Consider the following 17,745-nt stretch of genomic DNA (forward strand, 5'->3'; position numbering starts at 1 on the left):
AGCAATAGCATGGCTAAACCTCCTTTTTCCATCATTTTTTATTTTGTATTATACAAATATGACTAAGACAATGAACTCGGGGCCAAAGTGTTTACAGAGATCAAGAAAGAAAGTCTTTTTTACCTGTTTATTACCAGGCTATAAAAGTGGTTGAATATTTTAGCATAAAGTCTATAGGAACTGCTTTATTCAAGGCTGTGTCCAGTGTACATGTCAAATCATACATTGCCAGATGATTTACTTTGTGAACTTTTCATTCTGTGACTCTGAAATTTGTAGTTCTTTGCTTGGTAGAGTAGAACAAAATAGTAAAGAAGGATGTCTAATGTTCTAATCTCATTTCCATCACATGACTCTTCTCAAGTATCCAATCCAAAACATGTTTAATGAAGTTAATTAAATATGTAGAATGATTAATTGCACAGCAGGGTCCCCACCAAACAGGTCAGCCTGAACGTCAGATAGGCCTCGCCACTTTCCCCTGAAAATTAAAGGGTAATTCAATTAGAAAATTACAACAGACAAGAGAGGCCAAATCAAATGAGTGCTAGAACTCCTTTCCTCCTTAACGAACACTAAATGGTTTCAGTCATCAGGCCTGTATATTTACAGGTTGTAATACAGGGTTAATCAAACATTTAGCTTTGAGAGCCTACCATTTGCCCTGAAATCTTATAAAGTCTATAGACAAAGGTTTATGTTTGACCAAAGGATTACCTTCTACCTGATTAATGTAATATTTGTCTGTGAGCTGCACATTATTTATTTACTGAGCTTAATGCATGTCACCTCACCTGCCAAATGGCCACCTTTTGCCTCTCAATCCTTAAGACCAGGGAAATGGTGTATTTCACAAAGTGTTGATTGCTTTTTAATATCACTGCCTGCAGTGTACATTTAGTGCCTGTATTGCCCTTTAACTTGAAATTGAATTTCTTCCATTATGTGATTTTTAATCCTGGCATCCATAGGCTACAAAAATCGATTCCCTCAGCTCCTCCGCTCTAATTGTTGTTTAGCAGAAGGCCATATGGCAACAGATTAGTTTGTTATTACTTGTCAATATTGCAAGCATTGTAGTCAGTCTTTGTCTAACAACAGCAGCGGTGGGAGAGCTGTAAACAGAAGAATTTTGGGAGGAAAGTAAAGCGATGTATTTTCGTGGTGATCACACCTGCAAATTAACTAAATTTGTTTTGTTTATTTGTTTGCTTACTTTTTGAGTGCATAATTGTAGAAATACATGTAGAGAGTCAAAATCTTTAAGTAGGGATGGGAATCGATAAGATTTTAGTCAGTCCGATTCCATTATCGATATCACAGATTGATTCACTTATGAGAGTCAGCACCATTGCTAAGCAAAAAAAAAACTTCATTCATGTAAATTAATTGCATGCTTCGGGTCAAAAGTTTGTGCATGTTTGCCATTTCTCTTCTTTATTGTGACCAGTGCTGTTGTCGTTACTCAACGTTACACAGAACACGTTCCTCAAAGTAATGCAGTACGTGACTTAATTATTCTCATGAAAAAATAATTCGTTATACTATGCGTTGCATTGCTTTCATGTTACTAAATAGCTGAAACACATGGTCTCATAATCACCGTTTAACAATATAAATCTGAGGCTACAACCCCACGCACTAACACAAATCCCTAATAAGGACACGCATCTCTAAGCTCTTTCTCATAGTAGAATACAAAGCTGACCGCACAAAGCAAAGATGACAACCAGCATAAAAAAGCGGTCACCAGTGATTCAGATTTTATGATTAGAAACATGAACAGGTAGAAAAGGAGGCTGCAGTCTGGCTGCTTGTTACCTGTTGATGTTAGGCTGTTGGGGTTCTTGGCTAGCTTAGCGTTAGCATGCTGTCTGTGCAGATGCTTTCAAAGAACTGACTGAAGAAGTCACTGATGAAACGTTTCTCCCGCTTAAAATGCTACATCCAGATGAATAGAGTCAACTTTTTGGGGAATTCCTTACCTGGATGATTGAGCATGCATCAAGGCAACTGAAGTTGTGTTAGCAGCATAATGCAGTTGGATGCAGTTTTCCACTTTACCATTTTGTCCTTTTGTGCAATAAAAATAAATGTCCATATCCATGCTCTAGACTGCGTCGCTATTTTCCTCCTCTGACACCTAAACTGAAATCAGCCAAAGAAATGATAAGCGGGATCAATAGGCAGGCATTTGACTACTGGGAACAAGGACCAGTTCTCGATTCCCATCCCTAGCTTTAAGTGAACTAATTAAAACAGAAATCCACCCAAACATCACGTTTGACCACCACTGGGTCCATTTGATACTTTTGAGAATAACTCTGGCACAAACAATGTGGAATCCCACTGAGAAATATCTACTTGCTGTAATGGAAATGTAAGACAGGCAGTGCTTCAATGATCCAGAAAATCAATGGTAAACATTTGGTATTGGTTTCAGAGCCCTGTATACACAATCATTTCTTTACTTGACACTGACAGTCAAGAGGCCAAACATTTGAGTCAAAAACAAGAGTTTTGTTTTTGACAAAACCTGCAGACAGACAAAGACTTTGGCGAACATCAAAACCTCTTAACATTCACCACCAAACCATTTAGGTTAGTACTTTCAGTAACTAAAAGATAACATTTTACATCAACGCTGTTTCATGCATTCTGTTATGAGAAATCCGTGTGTGCAAAGTGATGTGTTTTTAAGCCTAGCCCTGAACAGGTTTCCTCCAACTTGATGGAAATGGTCAACATACATGTGTAAGACTTGAAATCTTAGAACTGGATTTGGTATTTCTAAATACAAGGTCCAACTTGTTAAAGAACATTTAATCAGATACTAGTGGGGGTGTATGTATATATTTGTGCATCCAATTCTGTCTTTTTCAAGTATTAAAGATCTATGCTGTACAAATCATTCCACCCAGGAAAAAAAAACATCTCAAAGAAATCATTAAATGCCCCAAATTACCATGGCATTCGTGCCAAATATAAGTAAGCTTACATGATACTTAAAGTTAGGATATGCTGATATCTCAACAAATTGCTGAGTGAGAACAACATTAGAGATATTTTCAGAGAGTCTCAGATAAAAGACTTTGAAGAAAATGTCACTATGTAAAAATGTGAAATAGACATGACTTTGGCTTGCATTAACTTTGTAGCTCTGATTTTGGCTGAGTGGCCATGAGAACAGAGACAGCTTCTTGTTGACTTAATACATTGTTACATACTGAATGCATTGATGACATGTAATCTTGACTCAGGGATTGTATGGAGCCAGGTGCGTTTGAGTGTGTCTGTGCGTGTGTGTGAGAGAGAGAGAGTATCTTTGCATACAAGCTTGGCGTTTACTCAAAACCAAGCACAAAACCAGCACGTGATCATGGTCTGAGCAGCAGTGATGTCAGTCCTGTTCAGGATCGGGCATTTGACTGAAGCTTTATGGATTACAATAAGAGCGTGCTAGTGAGCGCCAGCTCCTTCAGGCCACCGACTGGTTATTTGTGAGGAAAATCAAACATTACATTTAATAGGAAATGCTCAATAATTGATCAATCTTTGCCCCACCTCCCCTGCCCCTCAGCCAAACACGGGTAAACCCAAAACCATCCAGCAACTGTACCATAGCCCTGAGAGAGAGACTGTGCGAGAACACTGTGACTCACTGTGCGTGCGTGGCTGTATGTGTGCTCACGTGCATCTGTGCGAGTCTGTGTGCAAGTGCATCTGTATCTGTTTGTGTATGTTACAGCGTGTTAATTTGACTTTGCAGTCAGATGACAGTGCCACTGTACAATATGACGCTCAAATGTGCCAAGTGCGGAGTTATCTCTTCGGCTGACGTTTCCACCACAGCTACCAGTAACGCCATGTTAGTCCTGCTAATTATTTTTCCTTAACTCCTCTTACCTGTGTTCTCTCCTCTACCTTCCTTCTTCTCCCTCACTTGATTGGTTCTCTGTCCTTTATCCTTCTGTCATTTTTTTCTCCCTCGTGCACTAGCAGGGAGGATTTTGTTCTTGAGGGTTATGTGCTCTTACAAACTTGTGTTAGCAAACTTGTGTTAGCTGTACCCATGTAAATAGTTATGCACATGTGATCAATTGAATGAGAATGAGAAAGCGCGTGTGTGTGTTTGTCTAATAGGAGATAAAGAAGCAGATATTGAAGAGGTATTAGCATATACTTATATTTATTGTCTGCCTGTGTGGGTGGGCGGATGTGCCTTGCTTTCATCTGTAAGTTCTTAGGTTGACCATTATGTAACTATTGCTTGGGCAATAGTTTTCTGCTTTTAGAGACTGTGCTGATAGAATCTGATTAGAAAAAGGGAAGGTAGTTGTCGTCTTCTTTTTGCGGTATGTCTGTTACACTTTTCTAAAATCCAGAAATACGACCAATAACCACAGGCTTAAGGTAAACCCATTCTGCACATTTACAGCTCTATATTCTACATTTCTTGGACACTGCTACATTTATAGATCAACACAATCCTCATCTATGTTATACTGGACCTTTGGGCCACCCTTTTGTCAGAAACAAGCTGGATTTGCTCCTCAGTTTTAAGCAAACTTTGTTCTAATTGGTTTGCTGCCCAGAGAAGGTTTGAACAGCTAGATATTGGGACAGAGACATTATATTAGTTAATAGCATATGTTCAGTACTCTGGTGGGATTAGCACTGAACTATTACCATACATTTGCACAGACCTGCCTATTCTGATTTTGAAACAAAGTCGTCCTCCTGAACCTTAAACAAAGCTAAGGAGGACATTTTTACTTCCTCAACCAGCTCCATTTGCATTTCCTGTAGTCTTAAAAACACAGTGCGTACTCCAGCTTCTATGCTGAGCAGTTCTTGACTGGTTTTGCTTTATTCTACTCCTAACCACTTCTGTTGGGCTTGGGTTGTCAATTTGGAGGGCAGGTGATTAAATGCAGTACTTCATTTTCTTGATCGGAAAGTTCTTATAGAGCCCAAATGTGTATTTTTGCCTCTGTGCTGATTTTGAGATGCTTTACTTAAACTCAGGCCTGGGCTGTAATCACAGGTACAGTGATTTGTCCATTAACATTTGACCAAAAAATCCCATGCTAACTGAAAATTATTCCATGTGACTACCTCCTTGAGCTGGTTATTATTATTATTATTACCAGCATTGTGTAAAGCTGCCATTGAGTCAAACAGTGTTTGCTTTTAGGATACTACAAATGACAGTCACTTGGTCACCAAACGTCTCATAACTTCTGTGTGTAAATTATCACTGGATTGTTGTAGAGAAAAAAGTAAGCATTAGGTCTTAAGCTGATAGTTTATATTCTATAAATATATTAACACAATAGCATAGTTATTTTTATAGAATGCAAAATCACATCATTAGTAATATTTAAAATATTATGTATTTGCTCTGAGCAAGCACTTGGTGACAGTGGGGAAGAAGAACTCTTTTAAAGTGTAAAGCGCCTTTGTGCAGACACTGATGTGGTACAGTGATGCTCGCAGGGTGGAAAAGTCTCCGCACAGTGGGACAAAACAAATGTGCGATATGCTTTTAGCAAAGCCCAGTTTATTACCAGAGGTGGAAATTAGCTATGCTTTTTCAGTTATTTATGGGTTTCCTATCATTGTACTTTGTTTTTGTTTTCTACATTCTAAATATGGATGCCAGATTTCATTTTGCAAAATATTAAGTTTAGAAAATATGAATGGCTGACCAAAAACACATTTGACAAATAGGGAATATTTTATCCTGAGATAAAATGATCATACTCAACATTTTAAATAAACCCACTGTGTGGCTAGTGAGAATTTAGATATGTGGTAAATAATGAAAATTACCAGAGACTTAATTCCACTCTTGTTCATGATTTGTAGTGATTGTGTAAAAATGAATTGATTAGTCATGAGTTGGAGGAAGTGTGCATCTGCCTTGCATGTTATTTTGTTGGTCACTGGCAAACCATTTAAGGGTAGAGGTCAGAGGTGACAAACGTACAGACATTGTGTACTTAAGTAGAAGTACAGATACCAGTGTTAAAAAAAAAAAAAAAAAAACTTAAGTAAAACCTGATTCAATTTCTTACTCTAGTAAAAGTGAAAACGTTCCAGCTCTGAAGTGTACTCAAAGTAAGAAAGTAAAAAGTAGCTCTTTGGAGGATGTTTCCACTAGCTCTTAGCAAAGTTAACTGAACCTTGTGCTATGTTAATGTAATAATAAAATAATATAAGTAGATGGGAATACAAACGTTATATTAGCCTGAATATTTATTAGAATTAAAATTCTAATAAATATTCTCATCTTGAATCAGATAAGCAGAACATGAGCAGAGAAAAAGAAGGGAAATAAAAATTGTTCTGTTTTCTGTTGCTTACATTAAACAGGAAATGAGTAGGGAAGAGGTTAAAGTGGGATTCAGCATGTGGGGGATGTTGAAATGGCTCAGCATGGGGAAGAATCATGACTCTTAATGTACAGGCTATGATCAGCTGTTCTAAACCCATCACAGTACAGCAAACTAAGCTGTTTATCCTGCACTAACCTGCAGAGGACTTTCATGCAACCTTTAAATGAAAGAGTGACACTTGTTTTGCAGCATGTTTCACAATGTGAAAAAACATATTGTCACATGTACAGGCCCAGTATTTGATTTAAAAACACAAGGACTTACATGTAAACTTTAAATTTCTAGTTTGTCAAATGCCACTGAGCAGTCTCTACTTTTACATCTAACCTCTTAGCTCTCTTTCTTTTCTCTCCCTGTGAAATACAGCAGCTGGACCTTTAACTAGCAACACACTGTGAGATAAACTGCACACAAACAGCTTGTTTTTTATCTGATGTTTGTTTAGCTAATAGAAACGTTGAATTTGGAGTTACCTGCCACAACATTTTTCTGCCTTTATGCTTGCTCATCTTGGCTAGCTAGATGCTGATGTAGCTTGCTAGCCGGTGTTGTGGTAAAAAGGAAGGCGAACCTCCCAACTTTAACCCCTCACTATGGCACACAGTTTTGCCTCTTTCATCTCTTTTTATGCGTCGTACCCTGGTGATTAAGACGCGAACAGGACTGCCTTTAATAATTTGTTTGATGTGTGAAGGCCTGCAGTAATGTGAAACATTAGCTCGCCTCAAATGCGTTAAAGCAAAAGTAACAAGTCTATTCAATTTTATTTATACAGCACCAAATCACAACAACAGTTGCCTCAAGGTGCTTTACATTGTAACGTTGACCGTACAATATTCAATTCAATTCAATTCAATTTTATTTATATAGCGCCAAATCACAACAAAAGTCGCCTCAAAAGCGCTTTATATTGTACAGTAGATAGCACAATAATAAATACAGAGAAAAACCCAACAATCATATGACCCCTATGAGCAAGCACTTTGGCGACAGTGGGAAGGAAAAACTCCCTTTTAACAGGAAGAAACCTCCGGCAGAACCAGGCTCAGGAGGGGCGGCCATCTGCTGCGACCGGTTGGGGTGAAAGAAGGAAAACAGGATAAAGACATGCTGTGGAAGAGAGACAGAGATTAATAACAGATATGATTCGATGCAGAGAGGTCTATTAGCACATAGTGAGTGAGAAAGGTGACTGGAAGGAAAAACTCAATGCATCATGGGAATCCCCGGCAGCCTCGTCTATTGCAGCATAACTAAGGGAGGATTCAGGGTCACCTGGTCCAGCCCTAACTATATGCTTTAGCAAAAGGAAAGTTTTAAGCCTAATCTTGAAAGTAGAGATAGTGTCTGTCTCCCGAATCCAAACTGGAAGTTGGTTCCACAGAAGAGGGGCCTGAAAACTGAAGGCTCTGCCTCCCATTCTACTTTTAAATACTCTAGGAACAACAAGTAGGCCTGCAGTGCAAGAGCGAAGTGCTCTAATAGGGTGATATGGTACTACAAGGTCATTAAGATAAGATGGGGCCTGATTATTTAAGACCTTGTATGTGAGGAGCAGGATTTTGAATTCAATTCTGGATTTAACAGAATACTGTTTTGAAACTGTAAGGAGTGGAAAGTGTAGATATTTGTTTAAAATGTAGGGTGTAAAAGTAAAAATCTGTCAGAAAAAAAACCTACTGAGTTGCATTTCAGCCACATGCTAACAAAACATAGTTTCGCAAGCTAGAAGATTTAATCTTTCAAATAACTCATTTTGCTCTAGTTTTTCTGGTATAGGACATTTGGTATGCCAAAGGTGTAAATATTACACCCTAACCAGATCTACCAGGTGGCTATGGAAGAGATTAGCTAGTGGTATTAACTGCAGCGAAATCAGGTCTTTATTTTTTTAATCCATGTTAATACGTCTATTTAAAATAAGTCTCACACACATTGTACAATATTAATCAATAATCAATACCAGAACAAGTTGAAAAGATTTTTTTATTTTTCATATTCAGTAATGTTCACTGTAAGCTCAGTCTCTGGATATCAATTGAATCTGAAAGACCTACAATATATGAAGCATTGTTGACAACAGCTTAAAACGAATTAAAAAAGAGAGCAAAGAGAAAGTGGGTGTGAATTGCAACTTGGAGCAGACGTTTAGTTTAGTCTGACTTAGTCTTCAGTGCTTTTTTTTCCACCTCTGGGATAGTTTGTAATAAAAAGTTAACCTGCTGATTATCATTTGGGGGATCTGAATGAAAGACTGTTTCACCACATTCACTGTGGGTACAGTCGTTCCCAGTAGTTATTGTGCTAGTTTATTATCAGTATTTACATTAGAAAAATGGAAGGAGTCAGGGGATGACACTTCTTCAGACTCTCTCTCTCTTTCTGTGTCTGTCCTCCTCTGCTCTGCCTCTGTTGTTTGTCTGCATTCTTTTTCAGCCTCATTACACTTGTTTTTCCCCACTGCTCACCTCCCTCCCTCTCTTTCCTGTGGCATTAGATCCTTTATGGTTTGACTGAATCATCTTAAACATACATGCATGTAATATATGTGAGTTAAAAAACATATATATCAGCATATAATGGATGTATGTTTTTGTTTGCATTGGTAACATAATTATTTGTTTGGTGTTCTGTATTAGTGCATGTTTAGAGTTGTAGGCTAACGCTATGCTAACAGGGTGAACAGGTCCAGTTGAGCAAAAGAAATCAGTTTAACCTTTTTTTTTTTTTTGTGTGTGTGTGTGTGTGTGTTTTATAGGCATTGACTGTAAAATCAGCTAATAGTTCTAACTATCTTAGAATGCAATGGCTAGGAATCACTGTGGTCCTGCCGTCACAAAGTTTGGGTTGTACTGTTCTTGACTATAGTTCCCCTCCCATTCTGTAGGGCGTCACTGTGGAGCTCCTGTGTGGTATTGCCACTCTTGGCTCTCACGTGGATGTCAGCTGTCCTGGCCATCACCGACCGACGTTCTGCGCTCTTCCAGATCCTTTTTGCTGTGTTTGATTCACTGGAAGGCTTTGTCATTGTCATGGTTCACTGCATCCTTCGCAGAGAGGTATATTATAGGAACTCTACCCTATTGTTTTGTTTGTAGCTGTGCGTTCTGTCTAGCACTTCCAGCTGAGATTCTTTGCTGACTACTACCACTGGGGGTGATGTATTATTTTAATAGTATGTTGATCTACAGCAAGATACCGTATTATACAATTCTGAATGGCACCTCAGTCAGGCGTGATAATACTCTTCAAGTCCACTAGGGTCTACTTGAGTCTCATTGACTTAAATTTTGTCATTGGATAGTGAGCATTTAAGAGATGTGACCATGCTAGCTCCGAAAGATGAATTTAGATTATTTAACAAGACATGAACTCAAAAATGTTGGTTCCGACTCATTTAGAGTAAAGCGTCATTCGCTTTTATACAAATGTACATATGAAATGTGTAAAAAATTATCCCTTTCATAATAAAAGCAGGGAAGTTATATTGTCATTTCCCACAAAATTGCAAAACCTGTAAGGCATCCCTCATGGGGATTTTATCAAAGAGTGTTTGATAGCTGAAATGTGACAAACTGTATGATGTATACTTTATTATCTGGGAATCCTAAACTGACCCCACATAAGCCAATGTGGAGTCAGATCCGCTCTAGCCTGTCATGTTTATTCATAAAAGCCTCTGCACAGTACTGTATATGTTTAAAAGACAAAAGTTTTAGGCAGGTGAGAAAAAATGGTGTAAACAAAGAATGCTTTCAAAAATGGAAGTGTTTATCATTAGTTTTCATCAATCAACAAAATGCAGTGAGTGAACAAGAGAGAAATCTAAATCAAATTGATATTTGGGATGACTTCTTCTAGGCACACTTGCACACAGTTTTTGAAGGAACTCAGCTCGTGGTTGTTCCAAACATCTTGGAGAACTAACCACAGATCTTCTGTGGATGTAGGCTTCCTCACATCCTTCTGTTTCTTCATGTAATCCCAGACACACTCGATGATGTTGAGATCAGGGCTGTGTGTGCCGTACCATCACTTCCAGTACTTCTTGTTCTTCTTTACGCTAAAGATAGTTGTTAATGACTTTGGCTGTATATTTGGGGTCGTCGTCCTGCTGCAGAATACATTTGGAGCCAATAAACAATCATTTATATTTCTGAAAGCATTCTTTGTTTACAGCATTTTTTTTCACACCTCCCTAAAACTTTTGCACAGGACTGTATGTCCTATTACTCTATCTGTATTAAGATCGTGATTTATGCTCTGATGTTTTGCCTCAGGTTCAGGAGGCAGTGAAGTGTCGTGTGGTGGACCGACAAGAAGACACCAATGGAGATTCAGGAGGATCATTTCAGAATGGCCATGCTCAGCTAATGGTATGAAGAGCTAAAATTTGGAGAAATCTGATATGATGTGAGATAATATTTAAAGGAACCAACTCTATGGAATAATAAAGCCCAAAAAGGGGTACGCACTTTTTGCTCCATTGTTGAAATTTTGACTTCTAAGCAGCTTGAAAAGGTTCAAGACCTATGTCCTCCAAATTCTGATCTTCTAATCTCAGAGCACGAGAGAACTAAAGCATACGTTTAATTTTATGGAAAATATACATATATATTTTTTCTTAAATTCTACTCCTGAAAATATTTATAAAAAACCCCCCAGGATAACTAACCTAATAGAAAAATGTTAAAAATAATGAAGTCAAAGCATTTTTTCGGAAATGGCATCGTGTTAGAATCATGATTAGAACAAAACAATTTAGGAAGAGGTCAGAGTGACTTACAAGAAGAAATTCTACAAAACCCAAAGTTCTTTGTCTTCAGCTTGTATCCAGATAAAAAAAATTATAATAAAACTGATTATTAATTAATCTAAGTTTTGTTCATTAGTCTTTATTTTCTCAATGTTTATCTGCCTTTGCTTTAAAAATATACCATCACATTGACTTGATAGCTAAAAGTTAGTGTGCATGTGCCCTGAGCAGGTATTCCATTGATTGATGCAGGCTGGACCATTTCCCTGGTGTCTTTTCCCTGTTTCCTGTCTTCACTGCAGTCGCCAAATAAAGGCTTAACCCCCACCCCCCCACCCCCCCATATGATATTTTTCCCACGTCTCCACACTTAATCTAATATTTATTGTTTTCTGTCCTCAGACTGACTTTGAGAAAGATGTGGATATGGCTTGCAGATCAGGTAAGCTCCAGGTTGAGCGTGTTTGAGTTTGTGTGTTTGCATTTGATTTGACTTTGGGGACTGCTTCTCAGATGCTACAGATGTCTCTTTGTGCCTCCTTCTCTGTATTTTGACTGCGTCAAATTCCTTGTTGTTGTTGGAACAGATGTGATCCGTGTTCCCTCTTATTTTTGCGCTTGTGCCGTACAGTCAACATCACAGCAGCCTCCCTACGCCAAGGAGCTGTTTTGACAAGAGATACAGCACATCACTGCTGCATAACTCAGTTCGTCCCAGGCTGACGGGAGTGGGATGAATGTGTGCTGAGCAGTTATATGCAGATAAATATGGCTGTCTGAGCCTCTCCTACACTGATGCTGTGTAATTAAGTCCCTCCCAACAGTGCTGCATCAGATACTGGTTGATGCTCTAAAATCCACTGGGAGTGAAAATCTGATTACCTCTTGAGACAGGATATCAAGAAAAGTGTCTGGAAGAGAAAAGCTATTCAGAAGCAGACAGGCTCAAGCAAGGGAAGACAGAAAAGAGCAGAGAGAGATGAGAGATGTTTATTGTTTGTCAAGAGGGAGCAGGAACAGCAGAAAATGATCAGTGGATGTTTAGTACGGAGTGTTGTCTGATGTTGTTCAGCAACCTCGACGTGGTGCGGGATATGTTTGCTGCCATATGCCAAGAGCTGTTATTGTGAAAAGCTTGGGCCACAAGGTCATGCCGTACCCAGCTGAATGTTACATTACTCATGTCAAAACTGGTTACAACATTTTGCTGCAGGAAGCATTTTCCAATGAAAATCTAGTGAAGAAATTCCAGGACTTTACACCTGAAATGGACACAGAGGTCTGGAGGTTTTTTGTGCAGTAAAGCAATACCTTTTAGAAGACAAGAGCATATTGAAAGAACTGCAAATAACTTGTATGTCCTCACATGGAGAAAAAATACTATACTGTGTGGCTTTGTTTGACTTTCTTCACTCCAGTTCTCTCGCTCCAGGATTTCTGGATGTGTTTAGCAGTTATTCAGTGTAGTAATACTGGCAAAACTGAATTCATAGGCCAGGACTTTATGTGGACAGACAACACAGGTATTTTTGACAAGTCATCAACAATACTCGATCCCCTTCTGCTCCAGTCTGCACGCCAAATGTCCTTGGGCAAGATACTAACCCCAAGTTGCTCTCCGATGCATCCATCGGAGTATGAATATGTGCAAATGTTAGATAGAAGAGCATAGAAAAAAGTTGTTTGAATGGCTGTGTAAAGCGCCTTGAGTGCTCATGGAGTTTAAAAGCTCTATGTAAGAACCAGTCCATTTACAAGTCACTGTAGCAGTATTCTTTCTTTTGTCTTTAGTGTCATCCACAATCAAAAAAATCCCATCACTCTTAGTTTGGAAGTTTATTAGTTGCTAACCTTGTCCTTCCATCTTGTATTTTTCCTACCAGCTGGGGGGCTGGCCGGGATATAATTTTCTGCTTCCCCAGAGAGAATCTGTCAGCACTGGAGTTTTTTTTTGTTTGTTTTGTTTTTTCTCTTTGCTCTGGTGACCCACTGTGATCACAGCCTGCAGCAGTTAGAGATCAGGTTCAGGTGCTCAACCAGAGCAAGGTGTGTTGCTCTGAAATGCAGTGCAGCAGTAAAATAAGAGACTCATCCAGGATTGTATTGGTTGTAGGACGTAGAGGGAAGAATCTTATAATTTCAGTGATTTAATAATTGATTTATAAAATCTCCTTGTTTTACACAGTGCAAAAGTAATGCGTTTATTACTTACACACATTCCGCTGCTGTTTCTTCCCTGGATTCCCAGGTGGAGAAATTGCATCTCACACAGCTTTTCTCTCTTTCTGGTCTCTTTAGGCACCATGAAGCGCTCATCCCTCCAGGGGGAAGAGAAGGCCTCCTCTGGAACCCTCACTCTTCAAAAAGGTTCTAATTTTAACACCATGCCGGCCAGCATGGCCAAGGTTCACCTCCAGAATGTGGCCGACTATACGAGCCACACTTTGACGATGCGGAGGGAGAAAGGCGCCACAAAAGGAATCAGTACCGAGCTGCCGGGTGCCAAATCCATCTACATCTGCGACGGCGAACTCTTCAAGCAGCTGGATGGAGATCTGCCTCGAGGGAACGGTGAAGGCAGCAGCTCTGAGGGGGCTGGCAAAGGCCCAGGGTATGTCATTCTACCGACAAACAACACGGGCACCCTGAAACCGTCCAAGGGGAAAGAGGAGCAGGCAGCCAAGTATAACATCAGCATTGAGCAGCTGCCTCAGACCAGGCTCATCCACCTGGCTAACCCTGCCAGTGGAGAGCCAGTGCCTGGCTTTGGGCTGAAGAGCCTGCCTGCTGACCAGGTCAGTGTGTCATGCTCTGACAGAGACTCACCTGCGCACAACCTGCAGAACGTGCCCAGAGACTCCAAGGTGACCAACAACATGTGTGACGGAGGAGAGTCTGGAAATTCTGGAGTGGTGTCCAAGAGTGAGACTGTCTCCACACTGTCCATGAGCTCGCTGGAGGTAAGACGGAAAAACCTCTTACTGTATTGCATTATCAGCCTCATACTTCATATTTAACATAATACATGCATGTTGAGTTGTGCTTTGTGCTTATCATAAATTCTCAAATGAACAACCAGATGTAGGCTGTATCAGAGACTGGCATTTTATTATGATTATTTGGTGAATGCTCACATATTTGAGTGAGTTTTCTAATCTGCTATATGATTTTCTATTGATAGTTTCAATAATATGAATTTAACAATCAAACAATTTTGCTATTTTCTCAGTAAAAGCAGAATTCTGTTTATTCCCATCAGAATAACAACAGTGAGACAAGCCACTCTCTTCTTTTCAAGTGAAGCATTTGCCATTTTGTCTACCACTGCTAGGTTTCTGTCAATACATCTCTGCAAGGCCTTCGAGTACTGTAGCTCATACACAAAAATCCCTTTCTTTTCTGGAAGGGTTGTAATGTGAAACAGCCCCAGGACATGGGGACTTTTTGTAAACAGCTCTAGAGAAAAAAACATAAAAACACATTTGGAATGAATTATTGAGAGTGCTTCTCAAACAGCAGGGTGGTGGATACATGACTTCGTTGTTGCTTTGATGGGTTTAGTGATGTGGAAATGGACATCATGCAGAATTTATCATGTGTGATATTATAATTCTCAAGTCTCAGTGTTCTTTTACTGCCTGTTTGAGAATTTAGGGTTGCATCACTGTGGTGAATGTCACTTTCATTTTTATCACATCGATTTATTATAACTTTCTCACTAAAGGGCTATCAAACTCTAAAGTAGCTGTAGCTTTTTGCTATTAGCGAATGACGCCAAACATTCTGACTGCTACACTACTGTGTTATTTTCCATGGGCTGCAGCCATTCATATAGAAAAATTAGGAAACCAGTGACATTTTTTGTATTTGCTTTCTGGAATCAATTACGTGGCATGGTGCGTGCCACGTGTGGTGATGTATGACCACTACAGCATCAGTTGAGGAAATTTTAAAAAAGCTATGATCGAGTTAGGAGGATCGTGTAGGGGCAAAAAGGAAAGATTTTGAATTTAAAGAAAAACTTTGCTGCAGCAAAACTTGGCTTTGTTTGTATACGTTGTTGTCTGTAGTCCAAGTTTCAGGCTGGTAGTTTTTGCTTAATCTTTCTGAGACAAAGCTAAAACTCAGACAGTACGTTCTCCCAAAATTTAAACAAAGGGATCCTGATCCACCTAAAAAAGGAGGTCAGAAGGCTCTCTGGATTCCAGCTTTTCAGTAAAATGTGTTGCCAACAAACAGAAGAGGGACACTGGTTTGTGTAGTCCTTCAGCTGCATCTCACAATCCAACAGAAAATTGTTGTCCTTTTCCGTGAGCTTCACCACTTCAGCTTCAATGAAATTGGGCTGTGTAGTTTTTGTGTAAATTTGCTTGCAAACAGATGGCCAGCATTGATTCTTCTTGTCTTGGTGGACTAATAAAAAACAACATTAATTAGGTCTCCACAGAGATGCACCGTCCCACATATCTGTCAGTGCCATTATAATCTCCAATTCACATCAGAAGAAGTATCTCAGCATTTTGTGACCCTTGTGATGGCGGCATCTTTGAAAAGGTTAGTTTTCATAGAGCTCCTACTGCAGACAGAAGTGGCGGGATAAGATCACCACAGAGCAGTCAGGCATCTGCTTGCTGGTGTCTTTTCACTTGGGGGTAAAACACACTTCTATAATTTGGTGCGAGACGGCAGCTGCCACGGCAACCAGGCAGCCTGAAGGTCAGGTCTTCCTTTACCACTCTGTGACTGAGGAACGAAAGGTCATTCGGTCACAATCTGTTTACTGCAAACTTGTGCCAGCAGGATCAAAATGACCAGCAGCAAACCTCATTTCCTCCCTCATGACTCACTGCTCTTCTCTGAGTCCCAAAGACGCCCTTTACTAACTACCTCGTGTTCACATACGCAGTAAAACTCCTGAGAAACACTTGCTACTCGAAAAACACACAATATCAAGACACATCTTTAATCTCTTTGTCTCATCTCCCTCCAGAGACGAAAATCACGCTATGCAGAGCTTGACTTTGAGGTAATTTTTAGTCTCTTTGATTCCTACAGAGCTGTTTAGACTTCAAAGCACAACATTTTTGCATACATTTATTTTAAAAGTAGGAGTGATGGTCGCCTGTGCTGTTTACTTTGTACATAACGTGCAATGTCCCTGTGTAGAAAATAATGCACACCCGGAAACGCCACCAGGACATGTTTCAGGACCTGAACAGGAAGATTCACAGTGCAGACAAGGATAGAGAATCTCCACCTGTTGACGCCAAAGCTACCAAAAGATGGAGTGTGTCCTCTGCCAGCAGCGACAAGACCAACATGAGTGTAAAGAGTTTAAATTTATTCTGTTCTGCCCCTTCCCTCCCTAATATCTATTGTTCCCCTTTCCTTCTATAATTAACAAAAATTACCATACTTGCTTGTTGATTTGTAAGTGCAGCCATTTTCAAAATTGTCATTTTTTTCTATTGCAGGGGTGTGCTACTAATTTTCCCAAAGGAGCCACATGAGAAATTGGGAGGGCCACTCCAATAAGTTTAAAAAGAGGTCAAATGATTAATGTGCTGTACTGAATTCAGATTATTGGTTTCTCATGTGGATGGACCCTTGGGAAATTCACTGCACACCCCTGTTACAATGTTAACTTATGCATAGGCATTATTTGTGTATGGCCATATAATCTCCAACTACAAACTGAACCAGATACACATAATATTGCCCAATTCAGATACTTCCGAGATAAATATCTATGTCGTACACTGTGTAAACTAGGTGCTTAATTGTGTTGTGCATAAGTTTAAACTAATGAGCGCGGCAATTAGTTCACTTAACAAAAATTGACACAGGATTTGACACTGATTGTCTTGTTACCTGTGGAATTTGCAAATTGTTGAGTCTCTGACTGCATAGACAATTTAACAACAATAACATGAAATTATAACACCAAATGTTGCACCAAGCTACCTAGATAGCAGCGTTTGAATGAATCCTCCTTCTACTAGCTGAAAATTCTTTGGTGTTTTCTCTGTTTTTGCTCCTTGGCCAAGATGGCAGCCGCTAAGGAAGAGACATGTTCCTGTTTTTAAGTATACCAGTTGTGCTCATAAAAGTCGTAGATGTCCATGCGAACAAAATACTGAATTTTAGTATGTATGTTTTTTTAGATGCAGCATCTCTTTCCAAGCAGTCAGTTTAATATGTAAATATTTGTGACAGAAATAGAATTATAAAATTGAAATTGATGCCATGAAACTGAAATATATGTACCACATCAAATTTCTGGTAGTAAATGTAGCTTAGATATAGATTCTGAAAATAAGAACAAAAATATGTAGAATGGTGGTGCAGGATCTGCAGGCAACCCCCGCCTCCCTCCATACTAATGCAAAGATGTGAAACATTTAAGTGGGACAGATGATTTGTTTAAAGTACTTTGGTACTTTAGCTTATCTTAAATATTGTGCACCCACAGGCATGAGAACATAAGACAAGAAAGGTCGGCTTCAGCTTGCTCCTTTCATAAGGCCACACTCTGGGTGTAATGTTACTTGCAAACTTCTGTTAAGCTTGGAAATATGGTGCTAGGAG

General features: G+C 39.4%; 1 protein-coding gene across 2 annotated transcripts in view; it reads left to right on the top strand.

Moving 5' to 3' along the window:
- The window catches only part of LOC116336142 (adhesion G protein-coupled receptor B1-like), a 76,970-nt gene that overhangs the window by 53,579 nt on the left and 5,646 nt on the right, over nucleotides 1–17,745 (top strand). For both annotated transcript variants that reach the window (XM_031759930.2, XM_039620167.1), the window contains 7 exons: nucleotides 3,770–3,868; nucleotides 9,289–9,460; nucleotides 10,682–10,777; nucleotides 11,560–11,599; nucleotides 13,456–14,117; nucleotides 16,148–16,183; nucleotides 16,324–16,482. In XM_031759930.2, coding sequence (XP_031615790.1) covers nucleotides 3,770–3,868; nucleotides 9,289–9,460; nucleotides 10,682–10,777; nucleotides 11,560–11,599; nucleotides 13,456–14,117; nucleotides 16,148–16,183; nucleotides 16,324–16,482 — 1,264 coding nt within the window. The remainder of the gene's footprint in view (nucleotides 1–3,769; nucleotides 3,869–9,288; nucleotides 9,461–10,681; nucleotides 10,778–11,559; nucleotides 11,600–13,455; nucleotides 14,118–16,147; nucleotides 16,184–16,323; nucleotides 16,483–17,745) is intronic.

The sequence above is a fragment of the Oreochromis aureus genome, linkage group 11 (genome assembly GCF_013358895.1).
Source record: "Oreochromis aureus strain Israel breed Guangdong linkage group 11, ZZ_aureus, whole genome shotgun sequence".
Classification (NCBI taxonomy): domain Eukaryota; kingdom Metazoa; phylum Chordata; class Actinopteri; order Cichliformes; family Cichlidae; genus Oreochromis; species Oreochromis aureus.